General features: G+C 37.7%; 1 protein-coding gene and 1 non-coding gene across 2 annotated transcripts; both read left to right on the forward strand.

The window, feature by feature from the left end:
* CIMIP6 (ciliary microtubule inner protein 6) lies at nucleotides 1-21293 on the forward strand (the record flags this gene model as incomplete). Its single annotated transcript, XM_045787979.2, has 4 exons — nucleotides 1-306; nucleotides 6533-6686; nucleotides 19057-19172; nucleotides 19961-21293. Coding segments are annotated over 4 exons (942 nt in total), but the record flags the coding sequence as incomplete, so codon positions are not given.
* A 5909-nt stretch (nucleotides 21294-27202) lies between these two features.
* On the forward strand, nucleotides 27203-27308 carry LOC123786179 (U6 spliceosomal RNA). Its single transcript, XR_006777908.1, has one exon. It is a non-coding gene; the product is annotated as a U6 spliceosomal RNA (small nuclear RNA).
* The last annotated feature ends 253 nt before the right edge of the window (nucleotides 27309-27561 follow it).

Below are 27561 nucleotides of genomic sequence, written 5' to 3' on the forward strand. Positions count from 1 at the left end.
CCGATACTTGCAATATATTTAAATTTTATTTTATACAATTATGACACAGTCCTAAACTGCTCATTGGGGTACATTATTTACTATTTGTTTTTCAGAGAGCATAAAATAGAAGATGCTGGTATAGTGTATGTAACTGAAAAAGAAGAAGAAATCAAACATGACAAAAAACCTGGAAAAAGTATACAACATTCAAAACCATGTGTCGGGAGAGGACGTATATATTATGCAAAATTCATTCATACAAATGCAAGAACATTCAATGAACCGGTTCCCTACATAGATCCCAAAAAAGGGCCAGAAAAGCAGGTTGGATAGATGTTCCTTATATACAAATACAGATTTAGATTCAGAAGCTGTTTTGCAGGATAATTTGGTCACAGACTACATAAAGGATGTGATATATTTCAGACTAATACTTTTTATAATCCAATAGTTAAAAGCAGTAACCTGAGACTATTCTTCCAGATAACTGTTGCAAACAAACAATATATAAATAGGGAAGGAATCCAAATAATCGTTTTTCTAGATTGGGTCAGATTATAGCCATTTAGTAGTGTTTGGCAGATACTGAAGAAATGTATAATATTGTATTTGTGTTACATATTCTAATATAAATATTTCCCATGATACTCTCTATAAAATAATAGCTACCGTTTATTTAAGGTGTGAAGTGCTAGGGATGAGCTAAGTGTTTTAGATAAGTTATATCCTTTAATCTGTACAACAGTTTCTAGGAGGTAGTATTAGAAATATTTTATAGATAACGTACCACACAGAAGTAAATTACTTCTTTGTAACTTACATAGTAAATTACTATGTAAGCAAATGTCACAGTTGTGTTTCTGACCCAGGACGGTTTCTAGGAGGTAGTATTAGAAATATTTTATAGATAACATACCACACAGAAGTAAATTACTTCTTTGTAATTTACATAGTAAATTACTATGTAAGCAAATGTCACAGTTGTGTTTCTGACCCAGGACGGTTGGTTTAGTCAAACCATACTTTTATTCACTATCATACTAAATATATTCATCTTGTTTCTTTAAACTTAGGTTTGTTGAAGTGTAATTTATTGTTAGTTTCCTGTTCCTTATGTTACAAATTACCACAAATTTAAACACTAGGTTAAAGCAAACAAATTTATTCTCAACATTTCTTGAGCTTAGAAGTCCAAAATCATTCTCATTGGCTATTAGCAGGGCTGGTTTCCTTCTGAAGGTGATGTAAGGGAAGATCCAGTTCCTTGCCTTTTCCAGCTTCTAGAAGCTGCCTGCATTCCTTGGCTTATGGCCCCATCCTCTTCAAAGCCAGCAGCATGGCATCTTCAAATCTCTCTCTGACTCTCCTGCCTCCCTCTCCCAAGGATCAGAGTAATTATGTTGGGCCCACCTAGATAATCTTAGATAATGTCCTCTTCCCAAGATGTTTAACTTAATCTCAGCTGCAAAGTTCCTTTTGCCACATGAGTTTGTGTGTGGTTGTGATTTAACTTAACATTTAAATGGAGATTGCTTTTAGGGACCTGTCTTCACATCAGTAATGTCCAGTGTTTTTGTTGTAAAATAGATAGCACACCAGGGCACTGTGTGTGAATGGGAGATCTTCTTGGGGCAGGAATTAATGTAGTCAAATATGCATTCATGTCGTGTAATAAAACCTTACACGGGCAGTTTCAAGGCTATTTTGTTTTATAAACAAGCAATTATTGGGGGATTTAAGATATTGATGGTCCAGGTCTACACTCAGGAAATAAGTCTGGTCCAGGTTAGTGAAGTTCCCATGACTTCACTAAAAGTTAATGAATGACTCTCCTGAGCTTTAAGTCAGGGCTGAATTAAAACCAAGCTATTAACTGAACCCATCCTTACCTTGGAGATACTAAGGAAAAGAAATGGGTTTGAGAATGGAGATACAAAATGTAAAAATCTCAAAAATTAGTCAACGAATTTTCTCTTACTCCTAGTTTATAGGTGTCTTAAGAAAGGTCATGTTAGGAGCTGCTGTCCAGATGGGTCCACACAGGAGCAGTAGCACCCCTGTGCATTGGCGCTAAAAGCTAAATGAATCAGAGACCTTTAAGAGATGGTGAAAGGGAGTGTGAGATGAAGTGAGAGGGCAGGGAAGAGAGGCTGCCGGTGGACATGAGTGAGGAGGTATAAAAAAAGACTGAAGACGCATCACGGAGTTCAGAGGGTATTTGTCTTGGGTGTGGAGTGGGCACTGTTCATATTTAAAGAACAAAAACAGCAATCTCAAGTGTACTCATTTCCACGTACTCGAGGAGTAATAAAGAATGCTCATTTCACATATCTGTACACTTTGTTCCTTTATTTTAGATGGCAGGTTTCTCTTTAAAGTTTAGTTTGGTTGTTTTAAAAAATTATCTGGTTTATAGTAGTGCTGGCTGTAACATGAGAGTAAAGAAAATAACGTTGCCTAATATTTAAAGTGACATATCTGCTGTTTTATGTATTTTGCTCAAGAACCTAACACCAGATTGGTTGATTTTACTTATTTTTAAGATACTTACATGAAACAACCATACAGTTCTACATAGGGAGATAAAATTGGGGGTGCCAGAAAAAGTAAAAAGGAGCTGTAGCTCAGTCACTTTCAATCACAGGCGTTTGGTGGTCTTGTGTTTTTAAATACTGGTATTTTAAAAGAGATTATATTAGGTCATTATGTTTCAAAGTGTATGTTTCAAAGCATTAGCCCTTCCTATGTGCTCAATAAAATAACATTCCAAAGTCAAATACATTTTGGAAAAGCTATTTATTTAGATCTTACAACTTCACAAAGACATTTATATATAAAGGTTCTAAGAAATCCTGTGATAAACTTATTTCACTTTACTTACCTCAATATTTTCCAAATTTCTTTAACTTTGGAAACCTCCTTTACATTACACCTAGTATTCCACAGAACTAGTATTCCACAGAACACAATTTAGGAATAACTTATCAGGGACATTATGAGTTGCTTAAAAAGAGGTATTTTCTGCACTCCTGATATCCACAGCAAAATAGAGATGAACATAGATACAATGTAACTCTAGTGTTTCCCATAACACTTCAGTGTTTTAAAGCCTTAAAGCTCCTCTAATAAAATGTGATTCTCTGTAAGGTGTTGTCAAAAGTCCGTATTTCCCTAGGAATCCCCAAAGCAGGATTTTGTGTTCCACAGAGGACCACCACCAGCGGCAGCCATCTTTGCCAGGATCCTGCTATGTGGTTCTACCTACTGCCTCTTGCATTCTCTTAACTGGCTTCTCCAGGACGCCCCGATTACTTTTACTACTTCTCCTCCCAAGACTCTCCCTTAATTTCCCAAAGAATTAAAACTAATTAATGTCTTCTAATGCACTTCGGAAGGCTTAGAGATAGCAGAAGTATAAAAAGACTGTCCCACAGTGGTTTCCAAAGGTGGTTAAGGGATTCACAGTACAATGGTCATCAGGTCTTCCAGGGCTGGAGGTTAGTGGGAGTCTCTTCCTCAGGAATCTCCAGATGTCTCCATACCACGGAGCTGCAATGACTGTTATCCTGGAGCATGAAAGAAGACTGGCCTTGGGCTTGAAGGGAAGGCGTCCTGCTTTCTCTGGGTCCAAAGTTTTGAACTGAGAGCAACTATCTCTTTAGGCAAAACCCCTTCCACAATCTGCAAGAGGTGGACTGACCCTGAAGCCTAGACAAAGCAAATACAGTAGAACACTTTTCCCAGTTTGGCTTATTTCATCATAAATAACTCACGTCAGCCCCTCACAATCCACTTCAAGTGATGGTGCACAGAGCAGTTAATTTTTACACTTAGTCTTTCCCTTCCACATGGGGTGAAGGAAAAAACAAGCTTCCACCTATCTCTTTAATCTTATAATCTTTTGAGCAAATGCTTGTACCAAAATGGCATGCACATGTGCGCAGGCCCATATACATTCTCACTCTTCCAGGAACAAACCAGACTCTTCAGGCAAAGGGCAGGCTATCCAGAAATAGAAAACAGAAAAACAGCATTTTTGGAACTGTACGATTTCATTCTGCCGAAGTGAAGCTTCTCCCCATTTACAACACTAATCAGAACACTTCCCCCAACTCTGAGGTCTTCCAGTCTTCACGTCACACTTTAGGAAACATTGTTCATTATTTCCTTTATATTTTGTGAAATTAAAGAGAACATTTTGGTCAAATTCTAAATTCATAAGAAACCTTGAGGGGTGAATTGATATCTCTGCTTTTAGGGTAACTTTCGCAATATACTCTTGTTCAAAAAATAACTGAATGTTGCCAGGCATTTGCTAGCAGTTTGCTCATTCCAGAGTCACTTACCCAGTAAGCTGGGTGTTAGCAAAGTAAGTTCTTGATCAGCAAAAAAAGATAATATACAGTATACTCCTTAAAACCTTTTCATAGAAGATCTTTCTCAAGGTACTTAATATCTCTTTATTGTCACTTCTGAAATAATTTAAGTATCTTTGTGGTTATCTGGCTTTGCATTCTGCAGCAGATTTGATAATGCAATTAGCACAGAAATGAGAGGCATGCACGGATGGGGGCAGGGGTCTGACTTGGACAGCTCCGCTGCCTGCTAGGGACACACTTTGGGGAAGTTAATCTCCCAGCAGTTTTCTCATCTGTAAAGTGGGTGTATCTACTCGCAGAATCGCGGCGAGGGTAAGTGAGAAAAGGCCTATAAATCTGAGAACTTGGGGCATAATAAGCACTATCATAACCGTGCAGTGGAGGAGGCCCGCAAGAAGCAGGCATTCTGACAACAGTTAGATATGACTATTTTCAGCCAGATAGTGAGAAGACACCATCTGTTTGGTAATCTGTTCTAGAACTCCCAGGATCGACATCAAGTAGTCTTAATCTTTGTAATTCATCTTTCAGCCCATCTCGCCTGTTCTCCAAAACTCCCCAATTCCTGAATTCCTTTGACCTCTGCAAACTTATTCATTACCCCGGGTTACAATTTGTCATTGGCCTAAAACTGGCATTCATTTAAGCTTGCCAGGTGAGATCTAACTCTCTCTTCTGTTAGTCAGGGTTCAGTTCCCTCGTAGGTCCATGTTCATCCTGTCTTTTTCAGTTTGAAGATAATTTCCCTTAACGAAGAACCTAAAGTCGAGGAGTTCTGACTTTCAGCTGTGAACTGGGTACTCTTCTTCAGATTCTTAGCCTTTCTGTGATTTCTCGATATAACAGAATTTTTTTTCTCCCAGAAAACCCTATTTTTGCTGCCTTTGGCATATTTCATGAATTTCTTCTAAGCTTCCTGACAATCTCCTGACAAGGTGACTCCATGATATTATTTTTTTTAATTCGATATTGTACACTTCTTTTATACATGCCTGTCTTTTAGAAACTAAGCTGCTTTGGGAGCTGGCTCCCTGTGGAGTCAGATAGATGTCTTCAAATGCCTCAGACTTTTCACAGCACTGTAGCTTCAATTGCACTGTCAGAATTTTACTTATGTGAATCTCATATGCATTCCCTTGAATCGTATTTTTCAAGTCTCTGACTACAAAATCATGGTTGATTTTTTTAAAAGCCTGATCTCTTTCCTCAAAGCCCAAAGTGGGTGTTTGATTATACCCAAGGTTACTTTCATTGTCTAATAATATCCAGGAACTCCCAGGTGTCACAGTTGCCTTTTCCCAATGTTGTCTTAAGTCTACCTGATCAACCAGATTTTTTAAAAAAAATGTTTCCTTAGAATTAAGTTGAGTAAGTTTCCCCTCATTCTTTTCACATCTTCTAAAAGATCAGATTCTAATATGTGCTCACGGAGAATTTATCAATTCTCCCTTTCCTGGGTACTTAAGTCAGGTTTTACCATAAAAAATTCAGTAACATTGGAGATATTTTTCCTTAGAATAAAGTTTTTCAAACTGAGGCATTCATGGGTTATAAAGCAATGTGGGTTGCAGCTAGCATTGTGAAATGAAATAGAAGAGATAAATGATAAAACAGAAAAATAGTCAAGCGCACTGCATGTAGTAAGACTAAATATTGTGAAACTTTGAGTTTTACGCATGTGTATACATTGGATGTCCTTGCACGGCAAAATCTATCTCATGGTGTGGATCATGGACTGAAAACTATGAAAACCACCACCTTAGATGATAATACATTATCTGTATTTCCACAATGAAAAGTATAGAACATAATTTTTAGATTAAATCAAGCCATCTAATGTAAATACATATATACAATAAAATGGTAGTACCAAACATAGAAATATAACTACTTGGTTGATTTTTACCACTCCATCTGTTGACAGAAAGTAGTTTAAGAATTTAGCAGCTATATTTTAGCTAAAAACATGCGATAATTCACTTTTAAGTACCTTTTTAAAAATTCAGTCTTTGTAAAAATATACTTATCCCTAGATTTCAGAATTCCATTTTAGGACTAGAATATCCAATAGCTTATTGAATCGAATCACCGAACATTCACAGACATCAGGCAGCACATGAAAATGTTCTACAGTATCCAATTTTGTGTTTCCAATTTTTTTTCCCATAAAGGGTGACTGGTGGTCACATGGCAAAAGACTGGAGCATCCCTTCCAACCACCTTATGACACTAAGAGCACCCAGAGGAGTGACTTTCAAAAACCAGCATGTCCATTGGTTTTGCCAGTCAGACACAGCAAGTTGCAAAAGCCTTCTTGTGGAATAGGTAAGGTTAGCTGTGATCAAACCTCTTTCCCGTTCTCTCGGGTTGCGGCTATCAAATTAGGGTGTATTAAATGTACTGGCACCTCCTGAGAAAATTACTTCTCTACAGGAGTTGAAAATACACATACAGCAAATGCAGCCCTTCATCCCTTCTTGGGGTGGGAATGGAACCCCCATCCCTCCAAACATATTTACTACAGGATAGTGAAAACTGGCTTGATCACTGATGACACCAGCCTCCAAGTCATATACTTAGTAGCATTCTGCTCATTATTGTTGCCACCAAATTTTAAAAAGTATAACTACTAAAATTGTAGGCAATGCCTACGGCAGTATTCCTCCAGCGCGCTCTGAGGGACACCAGTTCCTTATGATGTTTATAGATGGTGCTCAAAGAAAGAGGGAAGTGGTCAAACGAGTTTTGTAAAAACTGAACTTATGAAGCTAAACAGATTTTTTAAGCCACAGAACTCCTAAAACCCTTACTGTAAGCACAAGCATAATGCATTCCAAGAAGAGGAATAAAGAATGTTACGTTTTCCCCACTATTGACCACCTCACCCTTTCTCGGGGAGGTTAGTTCACGTGACTGGTATCCCACAAAACAATGCAGGAAATACTGTTACATGGGTCGACCGTTAAAACACTGTCAGATCTCAAAGTTATTTACCTGACAATGTTATTATAATAAATTTAGTCAGCTTCTATCTGTTTGCTACCACGCGCCCTAGTCATCTCTACTGCTAGAGTAGAATTTAGCAAGTCTTAAAGAGAAGTGCATGATCAACTCAAAACAAAATTGTATTTATTGAGTACCCACTCTGGTTATCACTCCATATAAAAGTTCATAAGCTAAATTTCAAGTAATTTTCTGAACATGACAGTAGACAACAAAGGATTACTTTTAGTGGTCAACAGCCCCTTACTTAATTTTAGCCTTCAGGCCTCTGTGATCTGGTCAGTTTAGTTAAGGATACAAAGGGCAGGTAGATTGAAGTTCAGAACATTAGAAAATGGTCATATTCAGCATGATTTCTACTTCAGGGGTGGTAGTTAATGGAGAGGACTGTTAGATAATCTGTAACATGATCTCTCCTTTAGAAAGGTAATGAAGTCTGATTCAGGAAGGTAGACTGAGCACAGACGTCTAAATCCCCCACCTCCCAAGACTCTATTAAGTGATAGTAAAGCAATCAACCCATAAAGATAAAGAGAATGGAAAGAAGAACTTTCTGCGGTGTGGAAAGGAATGAAAACTCGTTGATGGATTAAAGAAAGCAAAGAAGCAATAGCCTAGAAAAGATAGAGGGAAAAGCAGCAAAGAGCTAATCCTCCTGATAAAACCCCAAAGTAGCTGGAGGCTCAGTCAGCAGGCAAAGCAGAAGGCAAGAATGAATCCAAGGGTGACCTGAAAATCTGTCTTGTAAATAACCACTGGGGTCATGAACCTTGTTTTCTACACCAACATTAAGACTAGTGGAGCCCAGTGTCTCAGCCAGCTGGTCAATTACCACACAGTGACTTTTTCTGTAATTCAAGTTGATCTCTTATCCTATTCTTAGTTTATGAATGGATGGCCAAAGATTACAATTATGCCAGATTATTTTTTTTAATGTTTGGAGGGTAAAGTCAAGGAAGCATCACAGACCATAAAACAACAACAGCAACAAGAACAAAAAACTAGAAATTATGAGAAAAGCAAAGCAAAGTGGAGAATCAGTCTGGGAGGTCCAACTTTTCTGGAGCTCCAGAAAAGTCAGGAATAAAATTGAAGGTGGAGATAATTATCAACACATAACATTTACTGAGCACATACTATATGCCAGTTTATGGGACTTCCTAAATATTACTCATTCAATTCTCATACCAACCCTAAGGAATATATTGGTATGGTAATATTATTAATACTCTCATTTTTCAGGTAAGAAAGCAAGCACAAGGTTTAAATAACTTGCCCAAGGCTACAGAGCAAACAACTGGTATTTGAACTCAGTCTACCTCTAATTAAAACCAGTACTCCACCCAGCCTCTAGAATAATAAGAAAGTTTCCCAATATAAGAGAGAGGCATTCAAGGAGTCTACTGAGGGCTTCCAAGTATGAAGGGACAAAAGATACAACCTATATATCATCATGAAATTGCAAAGCAACAATTATTAAAAAGAAGATTCTGTAAGTTTCCATAAGAGCAAGAAAAATTAGTCACTATCGAAGAATTAAGAATCAGTATGGCATGAAGCAGCACTGAAGCAAAAGCACAATGGAGTTCTGTCTTCAAAGTTTCCAGGGGAAATTTTTTTTTTTACTTAGAAAAGAGGATTTATTTAACACAAATACTAGAACCTCTCTTTTTCAGGTGGCACCAGGCTTTGGACCCAGTGAGAAAGAAATGTAGTCCTAGCATGATAGTTGCCCCTTATGTGAACAAATTTCATATATTATATTGTAAATGCAATTTTATAGTTTTTAGCTTTTAGCATTATAGAGACACAGTACAGAAATTTTAAATGTGCTTACAGAACAGAATTCTGTTATTGGCCTTTACAAGAAAAGCACATCAACAGTTGACAGAAGATGGGAAATAGAAAGGGTGCTAATATCTTTATTTAACATGAGTACCCAAAGCAGATGTGACAAGAAATTGAAATTGAAGGTTGAAGTTAAAGAACTAATATAAGAACCAATTGATCCCTCTAGCCCCTGAGTCTTTGCTGAACTTTGAACTCCCATCCAACCACCTACCTAACATCTTTTCTTGGAGAGCTAATCTCCTTTCAAACTTAACATGGCTAGGATAGAATGGCTCATTTCCCCCACTCCAACCTCTCCCCTGCCAGTTTTCCTCTTTTCAGTACATGCCACTTCTATTCCCCCTCAAGTTTTGACAACCTAGAAGTCATTCCAAAGCTCTCTACCCTCTATATCCAGTCCATCAGCAAACCTTGACACTTCTATCTCCAAAATATACTCCAAATTTTAATGTACAGCGTCTGTTACCCTGTTTCCTCTCTTTCTCCTCCAAAATATGTTTTCCACACCATTGTGAGAAGAATCTTTTAGAAACACGAATGATATCGCTTTCCTCCATTAGATGAGTTACTTCTCATTTTTTTAGAGTCAATTTCAAATTCCTCACCATGGCCTACATGGTCCTGTTTATCTGTGGAATCTATCTCCTATTGCTCACGATATCATGAGAGGGACATTTCAAGAAGGGGCATGTAACTCAGACCAAGGAGGCAGAGAATGTTCTCTGAAATTCATGATTATTTTCAAAACAATTTATGCCTGTGTACTTGTTACTGTATTTCCATAATTTACTTATTCTTATAAATTAAAATCTGAGTACTAAGAGAGTTTCTATAATACAATCAAAGTTCAATACTTTGGAAAGGCTTGCCAAAAGGTGACTAACTTTTTTTTTTAAAAGATTTTATTTATTTGGGGGGGGGCAGAACACGAGCAGAGGGAGGAGCAGAGGGAGAGGGACAAGTAGATGTGGGGCTTGATCTCACGATCCGGAGATCATCATCTGAGCCAAAATCAAGAGTTGGACGCTTAACTGACTGAACCACCCAGGCACCCCAAAAAGTCACTAACTTTTAAAAGTGCGAATTAGGTGTGGACAAAATCACTATAAAAGAGGAGCTGGAGTGAATTTTTTAAATCTTGAAAGATTCTGCAGTCATTTTATTTCGGATAGGTCTTTAAGTTTCCATTCTGTTTTAAAGAAACAAACCAGAAAGGATACATTAGGGGTTTGGTTCACACAAGAAACACAAAGTGCAGTTCCAATCAATGGCTACTTCTGCAAAGGAAATGCATTGGCTTTCCAATAAAAATGTGGTGACCGAACTGGTTAAAATAAAGTGTCTAAGTTTAGTATACATAATATTCTATGATTCTTTGTTTTAACTTTTTTGGTTAAGTAACCAGTCAGATCCCCGTTCTTTCTCAGAAGGAGTGGTTGCTTCTACTCAAGTGCAGTATGGGACATGGTAGAAGATGAGAGCAGAGCGCTAGGTTTCTTCTAGGATGACCAGGCAAGGCTCAGCCCCCCGCCAACATCAATGCCTATAGGTCTGTTCCGTTGAGCCAGTCTATTTTCCCGGAGTGGAGTCCTCCAAACCTCTGCCTGGAGTGGGGAACAAAAAATCTGGGAATTTCTCCAATAGCCCTCTGTTGGCAACTTCACCTTGTCCGTGCTCCCTGCCCCAGAGCTGTCAGGTGCCTCCATTTTTGAACCTTACTGGGACCCCACCCATTCCCCACGAGCACTTAGCTTCCAGGTTCTTTGCGGTCTACTCAAGGTCACTGCCATTTAACTACCTACTTCCCAGTTTCCAAATTTGTTAGTATCTTTGCTCTCATTTAGTTCTCTTTTTTACTAAGGATTTAAGCTTTTTAAGGTCTTTATTATCATTGTACTGGTGTTTTGGGAGGGAATGGGGGAAACGCACAAGTTGAATTTGTCACGCTTAACTGGAAATCATGGCCACCTATCACCATCAATACTCCCTCCCCGTAGATTTTAATATTGCTTTAACACTTATAGTGGTTTGATCCTAGGCTCATTACTTAAATTTCATCATTTTATTTCCTCAATTCAAGAAGTGGGAATAATAACCCCTACTTTGCAGGATTGTTAGGAGAAATAAAAAATATGTAAAGTGCCTACCACAGTGCTTGGTACATAGGAGACAACAAATGGAAGCTATTTCTGTTATTAATTATTGCAATGTACTACATTAGGTGTTTAGTTGGAATTTAGCTTTGGAAACCAGGTGTGGAAGTCTCACTTTTTCCTTCCTCGCCCTCCCTCCCCCTTCCCCACCCTCCTCCTCCTCCTCCCTCTGTCTCTGTGTCTCTGTTCTTTTACTGGTGTTTCTCATGGCCAAATTCATTATTGTATCCCAGGTGCTAGTATGATGCCTAGACTCAACAAATATTTATTGAATAGTTTAATGATAATTACATATTATTCAACAGATTTGGACATAATGTAATTTACACTAACATACACACCACAATATAGGCCTGCAATTTATTCATATTTTGGAGACTGTTTGGATACTAGTGAAAAGGGCTTTTAAGAGGAAATATTTTAGTGTAACAGTTTAAAATATGTACATACACTAGTTTGTATATTCCAGATTTTACATATATGTGTATATATGTGCATATGCATACAGCCATGGAAAATGTGGCTGCAAACATGCATCATACCAATTAAAAGTCATCTCCTGGTCATTCTGTTCCATCAGCCCACTTCATTACGCCTGGTCTTTGGCATTTCAGCAATGTCATCTTGTGCTGATAATGAAAGTGCCCTTTATTCTTGTACCACCACACAATTTCCTGGCTGCCATCCATGGTCACTTCAACAAACGGCTGGGCTCCATATCTGAGTCGCTATAAGCGTTCACTTTGGGTTTTATATCATAAAACTTTATAAATTGGGAAGGCTGATCTAATTTGTGAGGAAAGTCCTACTTAAATAAATAAAATAAATAAAACTTTGAGTCTTTATCAACGACTTCATATTTTAACATTTTCTTGAATTGCAAAATCAGATTACTATTATCATTAAAAATAATTTTCTAGAGTCGGCTTCAGTTTGTGTTGCTTCTTTTGCACCAAGGTGTAGCTTAATAATGATTTCTTGCTATAGTTTTGTTCAAGTTTTTTCACTGTATTTTGAAAAGCTATACCATTATTTTTTATATTAATAATACTTTTATATAAGATCAAAATAAATACTACTTAGAAGAATGGAGTTTCTGATAGAAAAATATTACTGATGAATGTTTTTTAAGTAGATACACACACACAGTTAAGAAAATTTCCCAAAGTAAAAGTTGCTGAGTTCCCACCAATCAAAGGATCAAGTTGTGTGTTTGAATAAATTCTGGCTTTGTTGATAAAATATAGATGGCTAGACACCAACTTGTTTGGCATATCCTTGTTTAGAAAATTTCTATTTTAATTAGATCAAGTTTCCAAGAAACAGAGAGTGGATTTCAAACATTCTTCATGGACTTTGCCTTATGTTTTGTAATCCTCATGTAACAAGGCTTCTTTTAAGTAATTATTTTGGGTTCAATTTGAATTCTGAAGTAGAATAACCACTAAGAACTTGAATATCTGCTTTGATGTTTTCCTACTTAGATGTTCTTCGCTATTGCGGGCTTCTTTAAAAGTCTCATATATTTGCATAAATGAATATGGTAGTTATGTCTAATTTTAATAGATAAAATATCTGAGTGAGGAATTTCTCTAATAGCTCAGATGTGTTTTCTTTCCCTTTATTAGTTCCCATAAAGGTTTTTTTTTTAAGTGATTATTTTTGAGATTCTAGGAGGTTCACTATTTTTTTTTTAAGATTTTATTTATTTGAGAGAGAGAGATAGCGAGAGAGAGCACTAGTGGGGAGGAAAGGGAGAAGTAGGCTGCCCACAAGCAGGGAGCCCGACACAGGGCTTGATCCCAAAACCCCGGGATCATGACCTGAGCCAAAGGCAGACACTTAACTGACTGAGCCACCCACACGCCCGTAGATCACTATTTAAAACATAATTCATTTTAATTGATTTACTTGACTTTGTTCTCAAGTATTTCTGTTTCTTAATTGCATAACAGGTCACCCCAAAATTTAGAGGCTTCAAACAACCATCATTTTATTTGCTCAGGATTCTGTAATCTGGGCCGGGCTCAGCTGGGCCGTTCTTAGGCTGGTCTGGGTGGTGGACACTTGTGTGGCTGTATTCACTTGGTGGGTCATCTGAGGACTGGACTTGCTGGGAGGCTGGAATGACCAGGCCTCTCTTTCTACATGCAGTCCCTCCATGTGAGCTCTCCAGCAGGGTAGCTGAACTTCCTATGTAGCAGCTCAGGGCTCCCCAAAATGCAGAAACAGAAGCTGAAAGGCTTTCTCAAGGTTTATGCCTGGAACTGGCAGAGTGGTACTTTTGTCACATCCTATTGGTTAAAGCCAATCACAAGGCCAGTGCACATTCACAAGGAGGGGGCTGTATAAGGATGGGAATAGTGGGAGACCATTAAGGTAGGGCCACCAATGGAATGGACTACTACGTGTCATTCAATTGTTCTTCCCATGAGAGTTTAGGAGTAGCCAACTCTTCACTTTTCTTTTGTTTGAAAATGTCTTTAAATTGCCCTCACTCTAATGGACAAAAGTAGAGCTGGGTATAGAATTCTGGGTTCATGGTTATTGACCTTTTACACTTGGAAGATATTATTCCATTGTCTTCTGTCGAGCCCGCAGGAAGTCCAATTGTTAATCTTTGGAGAGTAATATGTTTCAATGTAAGATTTTTAATGTTCAAAGGGGGCCTTTGTATATAGGAAGAGTTATTTATAGTTACTTACAATTTACATTAACATCTCAGATTTAGTATTGCAAATGAAAAATATTTCTTTCCTTAAGCCTTTCATTTTTAAATATTGTTTCATTGTAATTGCAGGGCTGTTGGTTTTCAAGGATTCTGTACAGGTGGGGAGAGAGGCATGAAAACTGGGCAAGTTAAAATGCCATAAAGCTTGCTTTCACCACAGAGATTAAGCCATTCTCTTGAATAAATGCTCCTTGGATTGTTGTAAGCTTTTAGTTAATTTCCAGAGTCCTCAAAGTTGATTTTGAGTTGCCGATGTTCTCATCACTATTACAGAGCAGCTTTTTGGAGGTTCTTACTCTGCCATTCTCACTGATGTCCTATCCCTTTTAGTTTTCAGGTTAAAAATGTTTCCTCCCAATCTCACTGCTTTCTTTGTCTGTGGCGCTGTTCACTGACTAGGAGTCCTAAACTTTGATGTAATCAAGTTTGTCAACTTTTCACCTATGGATTGCACATTGGGTGTTTTCTATGAAGAATTTTTCTACCTTAATGTCACAAAAATATTCTCCTTCATTTTTTTTCCTTGCTTTTATAATTTTGCCTTCCATAATCATATCTTAATCCTAGCATCTGCCTTTATGTGCAATGTTAAATAGGGAACCTATTTCACTCCATAGAGTGAAGAAGTTTCCTGGATACTATCTACTCAACAGTCTATGCACTTTCCTCGTTGACTCGTAGGACCTCCTTACTTGTATGTTAGAGTTCCCTATATAAATAGAACTGTCACTACTATTAATTTTTAGTTCATGGATCAGTACTAACATGTTTTAATTTTCTGGGTTTTTAGCTTAATATCTGATAGGGAAAGTCCCCATTCCTTGCTCTTCGTTTTCAGAGTTGACCTAATTATGGACCTTTATTTTTCCATTTAAACTCTAGAATTTATGACATTCCTCAAAATACCCAGGTAGAATTTTGATTAGGTTCTGTTGGCATTATACATTAATTTAGGAAAAATTGTCACCTTTACAGTAACATATTGTATGTTATGGAAAGTCTATTCAGTTCTACTTTTATGTCAAGAGAGTTTAAAATTTTTCTCTGTAGACGGGTCTTGTTGTTAGTTTCTAAAAACTTGATATTGTACAGTTTTTGTTCCCACAGACAGCATATCTTATTTTGTTTTGTTTTCTAGTAGATTATGGTTTTGATTTTTATACACTTAACTGCTTACCTTGCTACACTCTTACTCTCATACTTTGTTGATTTCAGTGGTGTTTCTATTCAGGTAATCATGTTACCTACAATAATGACAGCTTCTTCTTTTCCTTTGAAATCATTTTACTACTTTTTTCATATATACATATATATTATATACTTTACATATATATATATACATATACGTATATATGTATATTTCACCAATATCTCCATTAATATGTTAATAACAGTAGAATTTTAGTCTGAGTTGTTATGGGTATAATACTTATTTTTTTTTGTTCTTTAGTCCTTGACTTTTTAAAGTAATAAAAAATTTTGTTATTTTCTTCTATATATCTTAGGCACACACTTTTCTTAATTTATTTCTATTCTTATTTGGGTTCTTCCTCTTGGAATTTTTTGAAGTAGACCTTTTATATGGGGAAATATTCTGAGGACTTCTTTGTCTCCCAGTATTTTTTATTTTGGCTTCACTGCTGAATGACAGTTCGGTTGGATATAAAAGTTGGGGACTTAAAGTTCTTTTTAACATTTTAAAAATATTAATCAATTATCATCTTGTGTCCAATGCTGTTGCTGTGAGTTTTTATATAAATCTGTTTTTTCCTCCTTTTAAGTAACCTATCTTCTCTTTTTGAAGGCATTTAGAATTTTCTTTGCCCCAGATGACCTTAAATTTCTCTATAAAGTGTCTTGGATGTGAGTTTTTCCTTATGTATCAAGCAGGATAGCGAGGAGAGTGAGGGAAGTGAGGGACCCAGGGTGCAAAGCTTGAGGAAGCACTCACTCCCAGGGCTATGTAAGTGCCTCCTTGAATTTTACAACACAGGGGTCTCATCTTACTCCTCATCTTACTCCTGGACCTGCCACCCTCCTTGGTGATCTGTGAGCCCTTTCAATCTGAGGTCTTTGATCTTTCTCAAATTCTTGGATATTTATCATCATTCTTTCCTTTTTTTTCTTTTTAAGTAGGCTCCACACCCAACATGGGGCTTAAACTCATGACTGCAGATCAAGAGTCATGTGTTCCACTGACTAAGCCAGTCAGGCACCCCTATCATCATTATTTCTTAAACTACTTCCTTCCTTCTGTTTCTTTATCTAGGTCTCCTGAATTCTACCATCTGCGTCTTTTAGCTTTTCTTTTATATTTTAATTTCTTTATCCTTTACTGCTGCCCTTTGGGAGAGTTTCTCAGTCTGTCTAGTTCATGAGTCTTTTTGTTTATCTCATCTTTTTAAATTCAGCTATTGCCTTTTGCTTGATTTCTGATATTTATGTGATTTTTTTTATGACCTCTTCTTCTTGCTTCACATAAATAACACTTTCTGTGTCTTTGAGGGTGTTTGTTGTGCTTATTTTAAATTCTTGGAGTACTGGTTCTAATTATTCAGCCTCACACAGTATATGTTTTAAATTTTGTTGTCTTTCTTTATAGTGTCTGTCTAGTTTATCTTAGGTCATGTTCCCCAAGGGGACTCAACAGCCCTGTGGAGGCATAATGTAAAGACTAGGGTCTGCCTTCTGTGCCTCCCAGCGAATTTAAAGGAAAGAAAATGAGGGTCAGGCTGGAGAGTGTCAGACCCCATAAAACCAACCTTGACCATTTCCATTTGCTGTCACTGTACTAGGCCAGTCCTCTAGTTAGAATACCACCCCTCCCCTCCAGTTTAAACTCTTAAAAAGAGGCATCACAAGAAAAGGCAATCTCTTGAAGTTTTCAGTCCACCAGTACTGATGTTTGCTGGGGGAATGGTAGCAGAGCAAATACCCAAAGGGGCAGCATGCACCTGTTTTCATCAGCTCCTTACTCAAGAGGGACTCCTGTGCTGTTGGAAAGTTACTAAATTGACAATAGATGGCTAGCCACTTGCTGCCAGTTTCTTCAGCCCGAGGCAAGCAATGATCTTCCCAAGGTGATGTGGGGGAGGGGTGTCAAGAGGAGATTTAAAAACCTCTCCCCCACCTATTCTCTCTTGGCCCTATCTGACCTTCCTACCCTCCAGCTCCAGCTGCCACCAACCCCTCACCCCCATCCACTAACGTCTTTGGGTTCCTCACAGTCGATAGTTCCTCAGATTCATGCTTCTTCTCCCTTCCGCAGTTTTCTCTTTCATTAGGATACAAAAAAACTGGCCCCTTGCCTAGTTTTAAAGACCCTCTCTAATTTGATCCCAGCATCTTTCAATTCTCAAAGCAAATTACTATCCCCATTTTAGAGAGGAGGAAATTGAATATCAACGAAATTAAGTGATTTACCCAAAGTCACACCACTAGGAAATGTGATAGGGCTAGAATTTGAAAACATGTCTGTGTTATCCCAAAGCCCATGCTTTGGATACTCCATTAACCCCACCTGATTAATGACTGAATTTAGAGCTGTTTCATTTTATTCAAGAATCTATCAAACCATGTTTCTAAAAACACTAATGTTCTGTGAGCTGGACTATGGCATTCACCCAAAACCCGGTAGTCTTTTCCTAAATGATAGAAAAAATATGTATAAGTCATAGCTGGACTTTTCTCAATGTCACAGTTGCCCATACATAGTTAGTAAATCTTAGGCACCTGCTGTTCTTTTGTACACTAGCAAATCCTAAAAAAAGGTAATGATTATGTAGAAAATGAGTTTTGAGTAACTGATCTCAATTAGAAATCAAGAAAATGTTATCAGTTAACATTTTTTTCCCTGTTAACAGGGAAAAGATTGCCATTTCAAATCATGTAATATATAAATACTTAAAGACTCATCATTCCTGGTAGTAAAATTAGTTTATTTCAATGTCTGAATATTGAACTGAATTCATGAACACTTAATTTGTTTGAATTTACTAACATAGTTCTCCTTCTTATATATTCTTCCTAACTTTAAAGGCAAGATTTTTTAAAAATTAAATTTCATTTTTCAATAGTTAACACATGCATATAGTACAAAATTCAAATGGCACAAAAGAATATACAGTGAAAGTGAACCCACCTCTGTGCTCCAGTGACCTAATTCTCTCCCCCTGCAGCAGTCACTTTATCAGTTTCTTGAATGTTATTCCAGAGATATGGTAGGTGTACATAACCTCTTATATGTGACTTTTTAATAAAAGGGAGAAATTAAAAATTTTTTCCTTGACATAATTTTACCTCACTATAGTGGGAGTTGCTCTGATCCTTTTATAAACTTCCATGCCAACACTAAAAATAAAGTGAGTTTTAAAAGTCATTAAAAATGTGAAACAGAGAGAAACCAATAGAATGAATCCCTATATACCCATCACCTAGCTTGAAAGATTATTTAAAAGTGATTTTTAAAGGGTTTAGTAGTCTTACAAATTTTCAGAATATCTGTCAATGGGCAATGGAAAGAATCACATGTTCAACTACAAGGACAGCAGCCCTGGAGTCTTCCAGGTCATTCTGTGAGTGCTAGTTGGGAGCAACTTATGCATAAATTTCACAAAGCCTTTCTAGAAGTAAAAAATTAGTTGACAAATGAATTGTGCTTATAAGTTTCCTAACATTTTGGTTGGTTTCTGTGTAAGAGACATATCTAACAGATTTTTAAAGCCATTATTGCATTAATATTAGTTTTAGAAAGTACTAGGAATTCCCTATATGGGGCTAATTCAATTGTTTTGATTTGGTTCTTTTCATGGAAAAAGAATGATGCATCCATTATATTTATTCATACTTAAAAAATTTAGTTTTAAGCATTTTTGATAAAGCATGATTATGAATATTGATTATATTTCCATATACAAATCTACTTTTTGTCCTGACTTTACGAAATCTGTTTTCTCAGTTCCACTTGCCTCTCCTGATACATCAGCGGAACTTCAAAAGAATTTTATAGAACACATCTCTTTTTTACATCAATATGACGCTAGGAAAACTCCCAATGAGCCCATCCGGGGAAAGGTGAGAGTATTCAGAATCAATTATTTGATATTTTAGGATGGGACAGATTTATGGTAGAACATTAAGCCTTTCCAAGTCATAACCATCTTTCTGAAAGTCTATTTCAACAAACTAAGGTGGTTGTCAGGGGGATAAACTCTCAACAACATGTCATAGTTAAAATTAAGGAATGATGTCATAATTTTGGATCATGGTCTTTGGAGTTTGGTTTCAATTATTACAATCATTCACTAAGGTAATATCGAAGCAGTCTGATAAACTGGTGGATATGCTCACGTGGGTGTGGCAGGGGAATGCAGCTAAGACTTACAAAGCCAAACAGAAATGTAATAGTTGCTGAATTTTTTGCCAACTGCAGATGTTTGTTTTCATATTGTACTTCAAGTCTTTTGTTGAAATGACAGTGGGGATGCGATCACAAACCCTGAGGTCTATGAACTGTAGTCGCTATTGTATCCACAGCAACCAATAGAGCAAGAAATGAAATGTGATAGGGGTAGTCTTATACAGTCCCACTGATAGAAAACTTGAGGATGGGAAATAAGATGTTGCTTCTTTGGCTTTCTGCTTTTCCCTTTTATTCTCTGGCACACCCTATTTTATCACTGATTTAAAAGTTTCTTTGATAACTGCTATGCCCCTGAGAGTAAGGTGACAGCCAATGAAGAGGCAGAGAAGTAGAGTGCCTGCCTCGCCAGAACTTGAGTTAACACATGAACTGAGTTCACAGCTGCATCTTCCAGCAACTCGGGTGCCCTGGTTAATGTCAACTTTGTTTTCCTTTCCAGCGACATGGAGCTTTTGTGCAGACAGAGATAAAACCAGGGAGTAGACCAATAGTTCCTAAGGGAACAGAGGTATTACGGAATGCTCTGGGGTCATGCTCATCAGAACAGTCCAAAAAAACAGAAAAAGGAAACTCAGCGGAAAGCAAAATGATCTCACCAGGTCTCCAACAAAATTCCCCGGAGCTGTTAGAGACTGAAACTCACTTATCAGAAACAGACGTCAGAGAGGCAGCCAAGGCGTGCCCCAGAAGTCCTGAGAGAAGGGAGAAGGTTGCAGACATCCTCCAAGTCACTGCAGTAAATGCTCTTCTCTCCAGGCATGATCGTTTCAATCCACCAATAAAAAGTCAGGATAAGTCAGGATAAATTACCTTCCTCGGATTAAAATCTAATCCTTGGAATGGAGAGAAACTGCAGAATCATACGAACCCTCACAGTTGCTTTTTCTGTTATCAATAACCTCAAAAAATTCAATTTACATAAATGGGAAAATGAAAAAAGACAATTAAAATGCACCAAAAATTTAAGAGTGGTCTCTAATGAGTGGTGGATTATGAGACATATTTCTATGTTATATTATCATTTTTGTTTTGCACATAAATGAACATAATTAACAAATACAAAACTTTTATGAGAGGCCCTATAAAATAATCATTCTCTGGAATCAAAGCAGGGTTGGAATTTTGGCTCTACCACCTATAAGCTGTGTGACCTTGGGTAAATTACTTAACCTCTCTAGATTTCAGTTTCCTCATCTGTAAAATCCGGGTAATAGCAACTTCCCAAGCTTAGTGCGCATGAGATTATGTATATTGAACAGTAAGTAACCAATGCGATTACATTATCATTATTGCTATAATTAAAGTCTCAATTTAAGGATAATGTTCTCCTATAACCCTAAAATTTCACCCTTACTCTAAAACTTTTAGTCCCTCTGTATGCAATTAAGAGTGTGAAAAATCTAAAAACATTTCTCCTGGTACTAGTTACACAAATGTGCGCGTGCACACATGCATGCACACACACACACACACACACACATACTTAATTCAAAGACATATGGGTACCCAGAATATAAAAATATTTCCTGGGGCACCTGGGTGGCTCAGTCGTTAAGCGTCTGCTTTCGGCTCAGGGCGTGGTCCCAGGGTCCTGGGTTCGAGCCCCACATCAGGCTCCTCCGCTGGAAGCCTGTTTTTTCCTCTCCCACTCCCCCTGCTTGTGTTCCCTCTCTCGCTGGCTGTCTCTGTCAAATAAATAAATAAAATCTTTTAAAAAAAAATTTCCTAAACTGTGTTCTATTTTACTTAGATCACTTCTAGCACTAACTCAGTCTTTGCTTTTTAGATGGGTTTGGTGTGGTTAATTCTACCAGCTCTTCTATTTGGCACATTTGGTGTGCCAAAACGTATCTGTCAGAGCTGTGCTCTGTTGCACACAGTGGAGTAGGTGGAATATCTCTCCGCTGCCAAAAGAGTATTTATATGCTCAACAAATTTCCATGGCAATATGTCAGTTGCACACTATTATCTGTAGTGTTGATAAGACAATAGGTGTATCTTTATCCCTTTCTTTTCCACTAAAGAAATTTTAATAGTCTGCAAATGAATGAGTGCCATTATTTTATATTTGTGTATCGGGGACTTGCAGTTCTTACAACCCAGAAGATGAAGGGTAATAGTGAACCCCTTTCATTACACACACCTTGAAATGCTGAATAAAATGAAACAAACAAATACATAGCCAAGCTCACTAAACAGAGAAACCCTCATATTCCAAAATAGAGAACTTGTTTATTTGTGTGTCAACATACACCTTAAAGATCTTTTGTCAACACGTGTAGAGTATCTCATTATTTTAATAGCAGCATGGTCTTCTGGAGTATAGATATACAACAGAATTGGAGCACAAAGAATGCAAGCTTCAGTGCATGTGTGGGAAAGGGTGGGGGGGAGTTGGAGAGCAAATATGAAGAGAGGTCTTAAAGGCTAAGGACTTGAATTTTAAGCCACAGTGGAAGAGAGATGGCAACTTATGGCCTTCAAAATAAGAGTTGAGATTGAAACCTGCATAAAGCTAGAACCCTCAAAGAGTTGGCCTATCTTGGTACAAGGCAGACTAGAAGAACTTTACTTGTAGAACCAGGCAGACAGCAAAAAAGTCTGCCTCTTCCTACAGCTAGAGACAGTGGTTAAAATCTTTGTAAGAAAGTAAAACCTCAAGCTTGTGCCACATTCCAGTTTGGAATATGAATTTACATGCAGAACATCTCATAGGACACAAAGTTAACAAAAATTTGTCCTGCTGGTGAAATGCAAATGCAAAACCCCCCTGGAGAGAGATTTCCACAATCCACAGAAGAAACAGTCCCTGCTAAAGGTCAGGTCACCAACAAAAATTACAGATCTCAAAAAGGAGACCAAACTGAAAGAGAGTCTGCAGTATAACGAAGAGAATGGTCAAACCTCAAAACTAGAGGTAATAGAATTTAAATACTTTCAATCTGAAGATACTTGTGTTTCTTTCACTATGGAAAATTTTACTCTGTAGCCTTTCCATTACTTCCATCTCCTCCATTCTTTCTTCCCTCCTTCTGGAACAGCTACCAGCTGAATGATGGAGCACTCAGATTTATCTTCTACGTGTCCTAACTTTTCTCTCGTTATCTTTTTCATGTTACTTTACCACCAAGTATGCAAGAGTCCCCTGACACTAATTTTTTACTAATTAATCTGCTTTTCAGCCATGTCAATTGTTATACCAGGCCATCTATGGAAAACAATTTTTAATTAGTATTTTATTTCTTAATTTCTAAGATCTATAAATGCTTCCTTAATACATAAGACTCTTCCTATATTGTGGATATGATGGCTTCTCTTATCACTCTTAGGACATTGTCATAAAGCTTAACATCTTAACCTCTTCTTCTGCTCTCTTAATTCTGTTACATTCTGTTTGTTGAGCACGATGCCTCCCCTTCTTGGTATTGTACTTTTTTTCTTCAAATGTTCGGCAATTCTTGGTTGTATACGCTCCTTTAATTATGTGATTTTCACATCTCTATCGGTGTCAACTGTTTCTGTCTGCTGCACCTGACTTTGGGACGGGGTTGGGATATGAGTCAGACAGGATCTGAAGACGATCTGTGAGGTGGGATTGATGACCCTCCTGGAGGTCAGTAGCTATTTGAGCCCTGGCCTGTTTTTCTAGCCCTAGTGTGTGAGTCAATTCCGCCACAGCTGCCCAGTGCTTCATGCGTGCAGAACGGGGGGGCTTACTGGTCTGCTGTTCCACGTGCAGTTCCCTAACTTTTTAAATCGATAAATGCCCCAGAGCCCCTTCCACTTCTTAATATCCGTTAGCTCTAAACTTGTAGTTCTAGCCAACCTCCTTCTACAGCAGTCATCTCTTACACACGCGTTAGGGTTTTCTTCTTTTCTTTTTTTTAAAGATTTCATCTATTTATCTACTTTAGAGAAAGACTGTGTACAGGTGGGGGGAGGAACAGAGGGGCAGGGAGAGGGAAAACTAGAGAATCGCAAGCATACTTCACACTGAGCACAGAGCCCCCCATGCACGGCTTGATCCCACAACACCCTGAGATCACAACCAGAGACCAAGAGTCGGAAGCTCAACCAACTGAGTCGCTCAGGCGTCCCTGGGTTTTTCTTTCATTTAGTTTTGTTCCTCCAAACACTTGTTCTCTGGTCAGATCTTTCAGAACTTAATAAAAATCTGTTTCTTCTGGGGTGCCTGGGTGGCACAGCGGTTAAGCGTCTGCCTTCGGCTCAGGGCGTGATCCCGGCATTATGGGATCGAGCCCCACATCAGGCTCCTCCGCTATGAGCCTGCTTCTTCCTCTCCTACTCCCCCTGCTTGTGTTCCCTCTCTCGCTGGCTGTCTCTATCTCTGTCAAATAAATAAATAAAATCTTAAAAAAAAAAATCTGTTTCTTCTGATAGTAGGTTTCTCTGCTTTCCTGTGTTATTAAACTGTATTTTATTATCAATACCTATTTACATGTATTTTTGTGAGATTTAGTGGGCAGTAAGTGGTAGATGTGTATGACCAGTCTGCCATCTTCAATCATTGTCTGATTTTCTTTTAAGTAAATCATTTGCAAACTTAGTACTTTGGCCATTAGTAAACCACAGATTTTCTGCAACAGCCCTCACAATTGACCGCAGACATTAGTGAGGACTGGCATTGTCCTTCTGTCTTAGGGAGTGTGTTTTAGTGAGAGATGGAGGGTCTGGGGCCAAACAGCCCAGTTAGTAGGCTACCACCATAGGCGAGATTGGTGGTTCTCAATGTTTTCAAGTATAAGGACCTGTTTTCTGCATTTAAAAAAAAAATTTATGGTTCCTTACAAAATGTAATTGGACGTTTAGTATCCACTGTTTGAGAAAACACATAATAACAAAATGCAATGATGATTTCCAGGTTCAATTCTCTGTTCTTTAACTGCTAAAGGTGTGTCTCTCCACAATGAATTCCACAGTCTATTAAAATTATAACTGCCTATTGGTACAAATAGTGCTCTTAAATTTCACAAGCATATTTGAATGTTTTCAAGGAGTTCCTTTATAAAGTATTTCTTAGAATTATAGCTTTTACCAGGATAGAGGATTTTTTTCTGTTTACCAAAAAAATATGGCCTTTCATAAAATTTAATATTTAAAAAAATATCTTAATGAATGAGCTAATGGTTTTCAGTCCTTATCATTGCTATTAATACCATAAATCTTTGTGTGTTTTAAGGTTTAAAGCATTTTCTAATCTATTATCTCATTGGATCTTTAGAATAATCCTATGGAGCAGGGCAAATAATACTATGTATGTCAATCTTCCAGCTAATTAATAGACTCAGAGAACTTAAGTAATTGCCCCAAGTTGGCAGTCAGCAAGCAACAAAACCAGAGCCAGAACCTAAGTTTCTCAGTGTCCATTCATTCCCAAATGTCAATGCACAGGACAATGCTGGCCCATTGCAAATGAAAAAACAAGGATTGTATAAGGAGTATCAAAGCAATAATCTCAAATTGTCACTTTACTGTTTGGGGGGTTTAAAATGCTCTTTGTTAGACTTCTTATCACTATGATGGACTAAGTTGATGAGGGAAGCACCTATCATACCTACACAAAGGCTCGATAAACAAAAGCATTTGAAATACACAACTAAGCACTAAAACAAGAAAGTGAAATCCTCAGATGCCAGCAATAAAGAGAACACTAAAAAGTAATGATCAAGAGGTGAGGTTAAACAGGCAACTGGAGAAGTGGAATCAGAAGCTGAGCTTAGGAGCTGCAATGAGAGTTGAGGTCCCACGTGCAATGGAGCTGGAGCTCAGCTGTTGTGAAAAGGATTCTAGAATCTCTCTCCCATTAGCCTGAGAATTAGGGGGTGAAGCAACCTGATTACCGCCCAGACAACACACCTCCCTAACTAAGCTGTGCACAAAGTGGGAGCCACAGGTGTATTCCTGAGTAATAGTGCAGAAAACCCAAACCAAGGTAGCAACAGAAAAACCTGAGGACCAAAGATCCAGAAGAATCAGAGAAACACGAAGGACCCTAGTATAGACAAAAGAAAAACACAATACTGCCCCATAGTCACACTTTACAACCTTGGGGACATAAGACACCGTGGAAAGAAATACCTAAGATGAGATGGAAAACACCTATCTTCTGGGGGAGGGAGGTAGCAGAATTCACGCCTGGAGAATTAGAGAAAATAGAGCAAAGAGACTACAAAGTAAGTAAGCTTAAGTGATTCTGGACATAAGAGAATAAAAACTATACAGAAAAACCAGAACAGCATAAAAAATAAGAGGCATATTTCAGGGGGAAAAAATCTGTATAAATCCCAAAGATGAAAAATATATCATTTTTTGAAACTTAGTAGATTAAAAATTTAAAAACTCAGTAGAAAAAGCTTAACTTAAAAGAAAGTTGGAAGGCAGAGTTGAAGAAATCCTATAAAATGAAACACAAAAAGATAAAAAAGAAATATTAAAAAGAAAGAGGCACAGAGAATAGAACATTACTAAGTGTTCCAGAAAGACACAATAGAGGGAATAGGAGTGAAATCTGCACTAAAAATGGCTATGGTGGAGACTGCTACCTGTTCCCAGTAACCAGTCTCCCCTCTGCCCTTTTCACAGAATCATCCATTTTTAGCTGAGAATTAGGTTGCCCAGAATAAAGACAGTTATTTCCCAGTTTCCTTACACCTGGATTGGCCATAAGACTGTGTTCTGGAATGTAACCAAAACAGCATGTACAACTTCCAGAAATGTCCTTGAAGGGAAGAGGTAGGATTCTTCTCTCTACTTTTTCTTTCCTACTAGCTCCAGTGCAGGTGGTATGATAAGTTTGACTGGAGAATCTACTTGCTGAGAATGAACAGTGGAACAAGAAAGTAGAAATGTCCCTGAGCCCCTGACACCATCAAACATCACCTGGAGAGCCTCATTTATGTGAAAAAGAAATAAACTTCTATCTCGTAGGAACCACTTTGATTTGCAGTTGTTTTTAAAAACCACTTGCAGCAGAATCTAATCGTAACTTCTGATTGAGAATTTTCTACAATTAAAGAAAGATGGACGTCTTCGATTTGAAGGAGCGAAATGAATTTTGAGCTAGAAAAAAAGAAATTAAATCCACACATGGACACAGAATCATAAAACCACAGAACATCAAATGTACAGAGAGAAAAACTTTAAAGCAAATCAGAGAGAAAAGAGATTGTTGCCCATAAGGAAAGACAAACTTCTCAGCCACCGTGAGAGATGCAAGAAGAAAATGGGATCATATTTTGAAACTGCTGAAAGGCAGTAAAGTTCAACACAGAATTCCATGCTTAGCTGAACTATAATCAAGAATGAGGACAAAATATGGACATTGCCAGACATACACAGATTAGCAATGACAGCAAGTACCTGTATCATACAACTTGACAAGGCACTGTTCTAAGTACTTCATATATTTTAACTCATAATCCGTACAACAACCCTCTGAGGAAGATACTATTAATATTGTTATATTAGAGATGATGAAACTAAGATACAGGGAGGTTAAGTAACTTGCCCAAGGTCACACAGCTCGTAAGTAGCCAAACTGGGATTCAAGCATAGGCGTTCTGCTTCAGATTCCATGGTTTTAATCACTCAGAGGAATAGAGCTCATTACTCACAGATCTTCAGTGAGATTACCACTGAAATCATTTAAAAGATTGGTATGGTGTTTGCTTTGGCAGCACATTTGCTAAAATTGGAACGATACAGAGAAGTTAAGCATGGCCCCTCTCGAGGATCACGTGCAAAAGCCTGGTATGGAACCTGGACGGAACAGGTACGATGTAAGCCGAAAAACAAGAAAAACAAATCAGCAAATCATATGGATCAACCTTCGTGTTAACTACAAAAATGTTCTTTCATGAAATAATTCTGATACTAGATTCTAGGGGACTTTTTTCCTCTTGTAGTGTCTTTATTCGGCAAAAGAAAATATTTGGCGACTCTATGTCAGTTCCCCCAAAATTTTGGTAATTTTCCTAGTCTGTGAAATCATCGTCTGGCAACCATTGATCTATTGTGCAA

The sequence above is a fragment of the Ursus americanus genome, chromosome 7, assembly GCF_024610735.1.
Source record: "Ursus americanus isolate L20-20 chromosome 7, mUrsAme1.1.p, whole genome shotgun sequence".
NCBI classification, from domain to species: Eukaryota; Metazoa; Chordata; class Mammalia; order Carnivora; family Ursidae; genus Ursus; species Ursus americanus.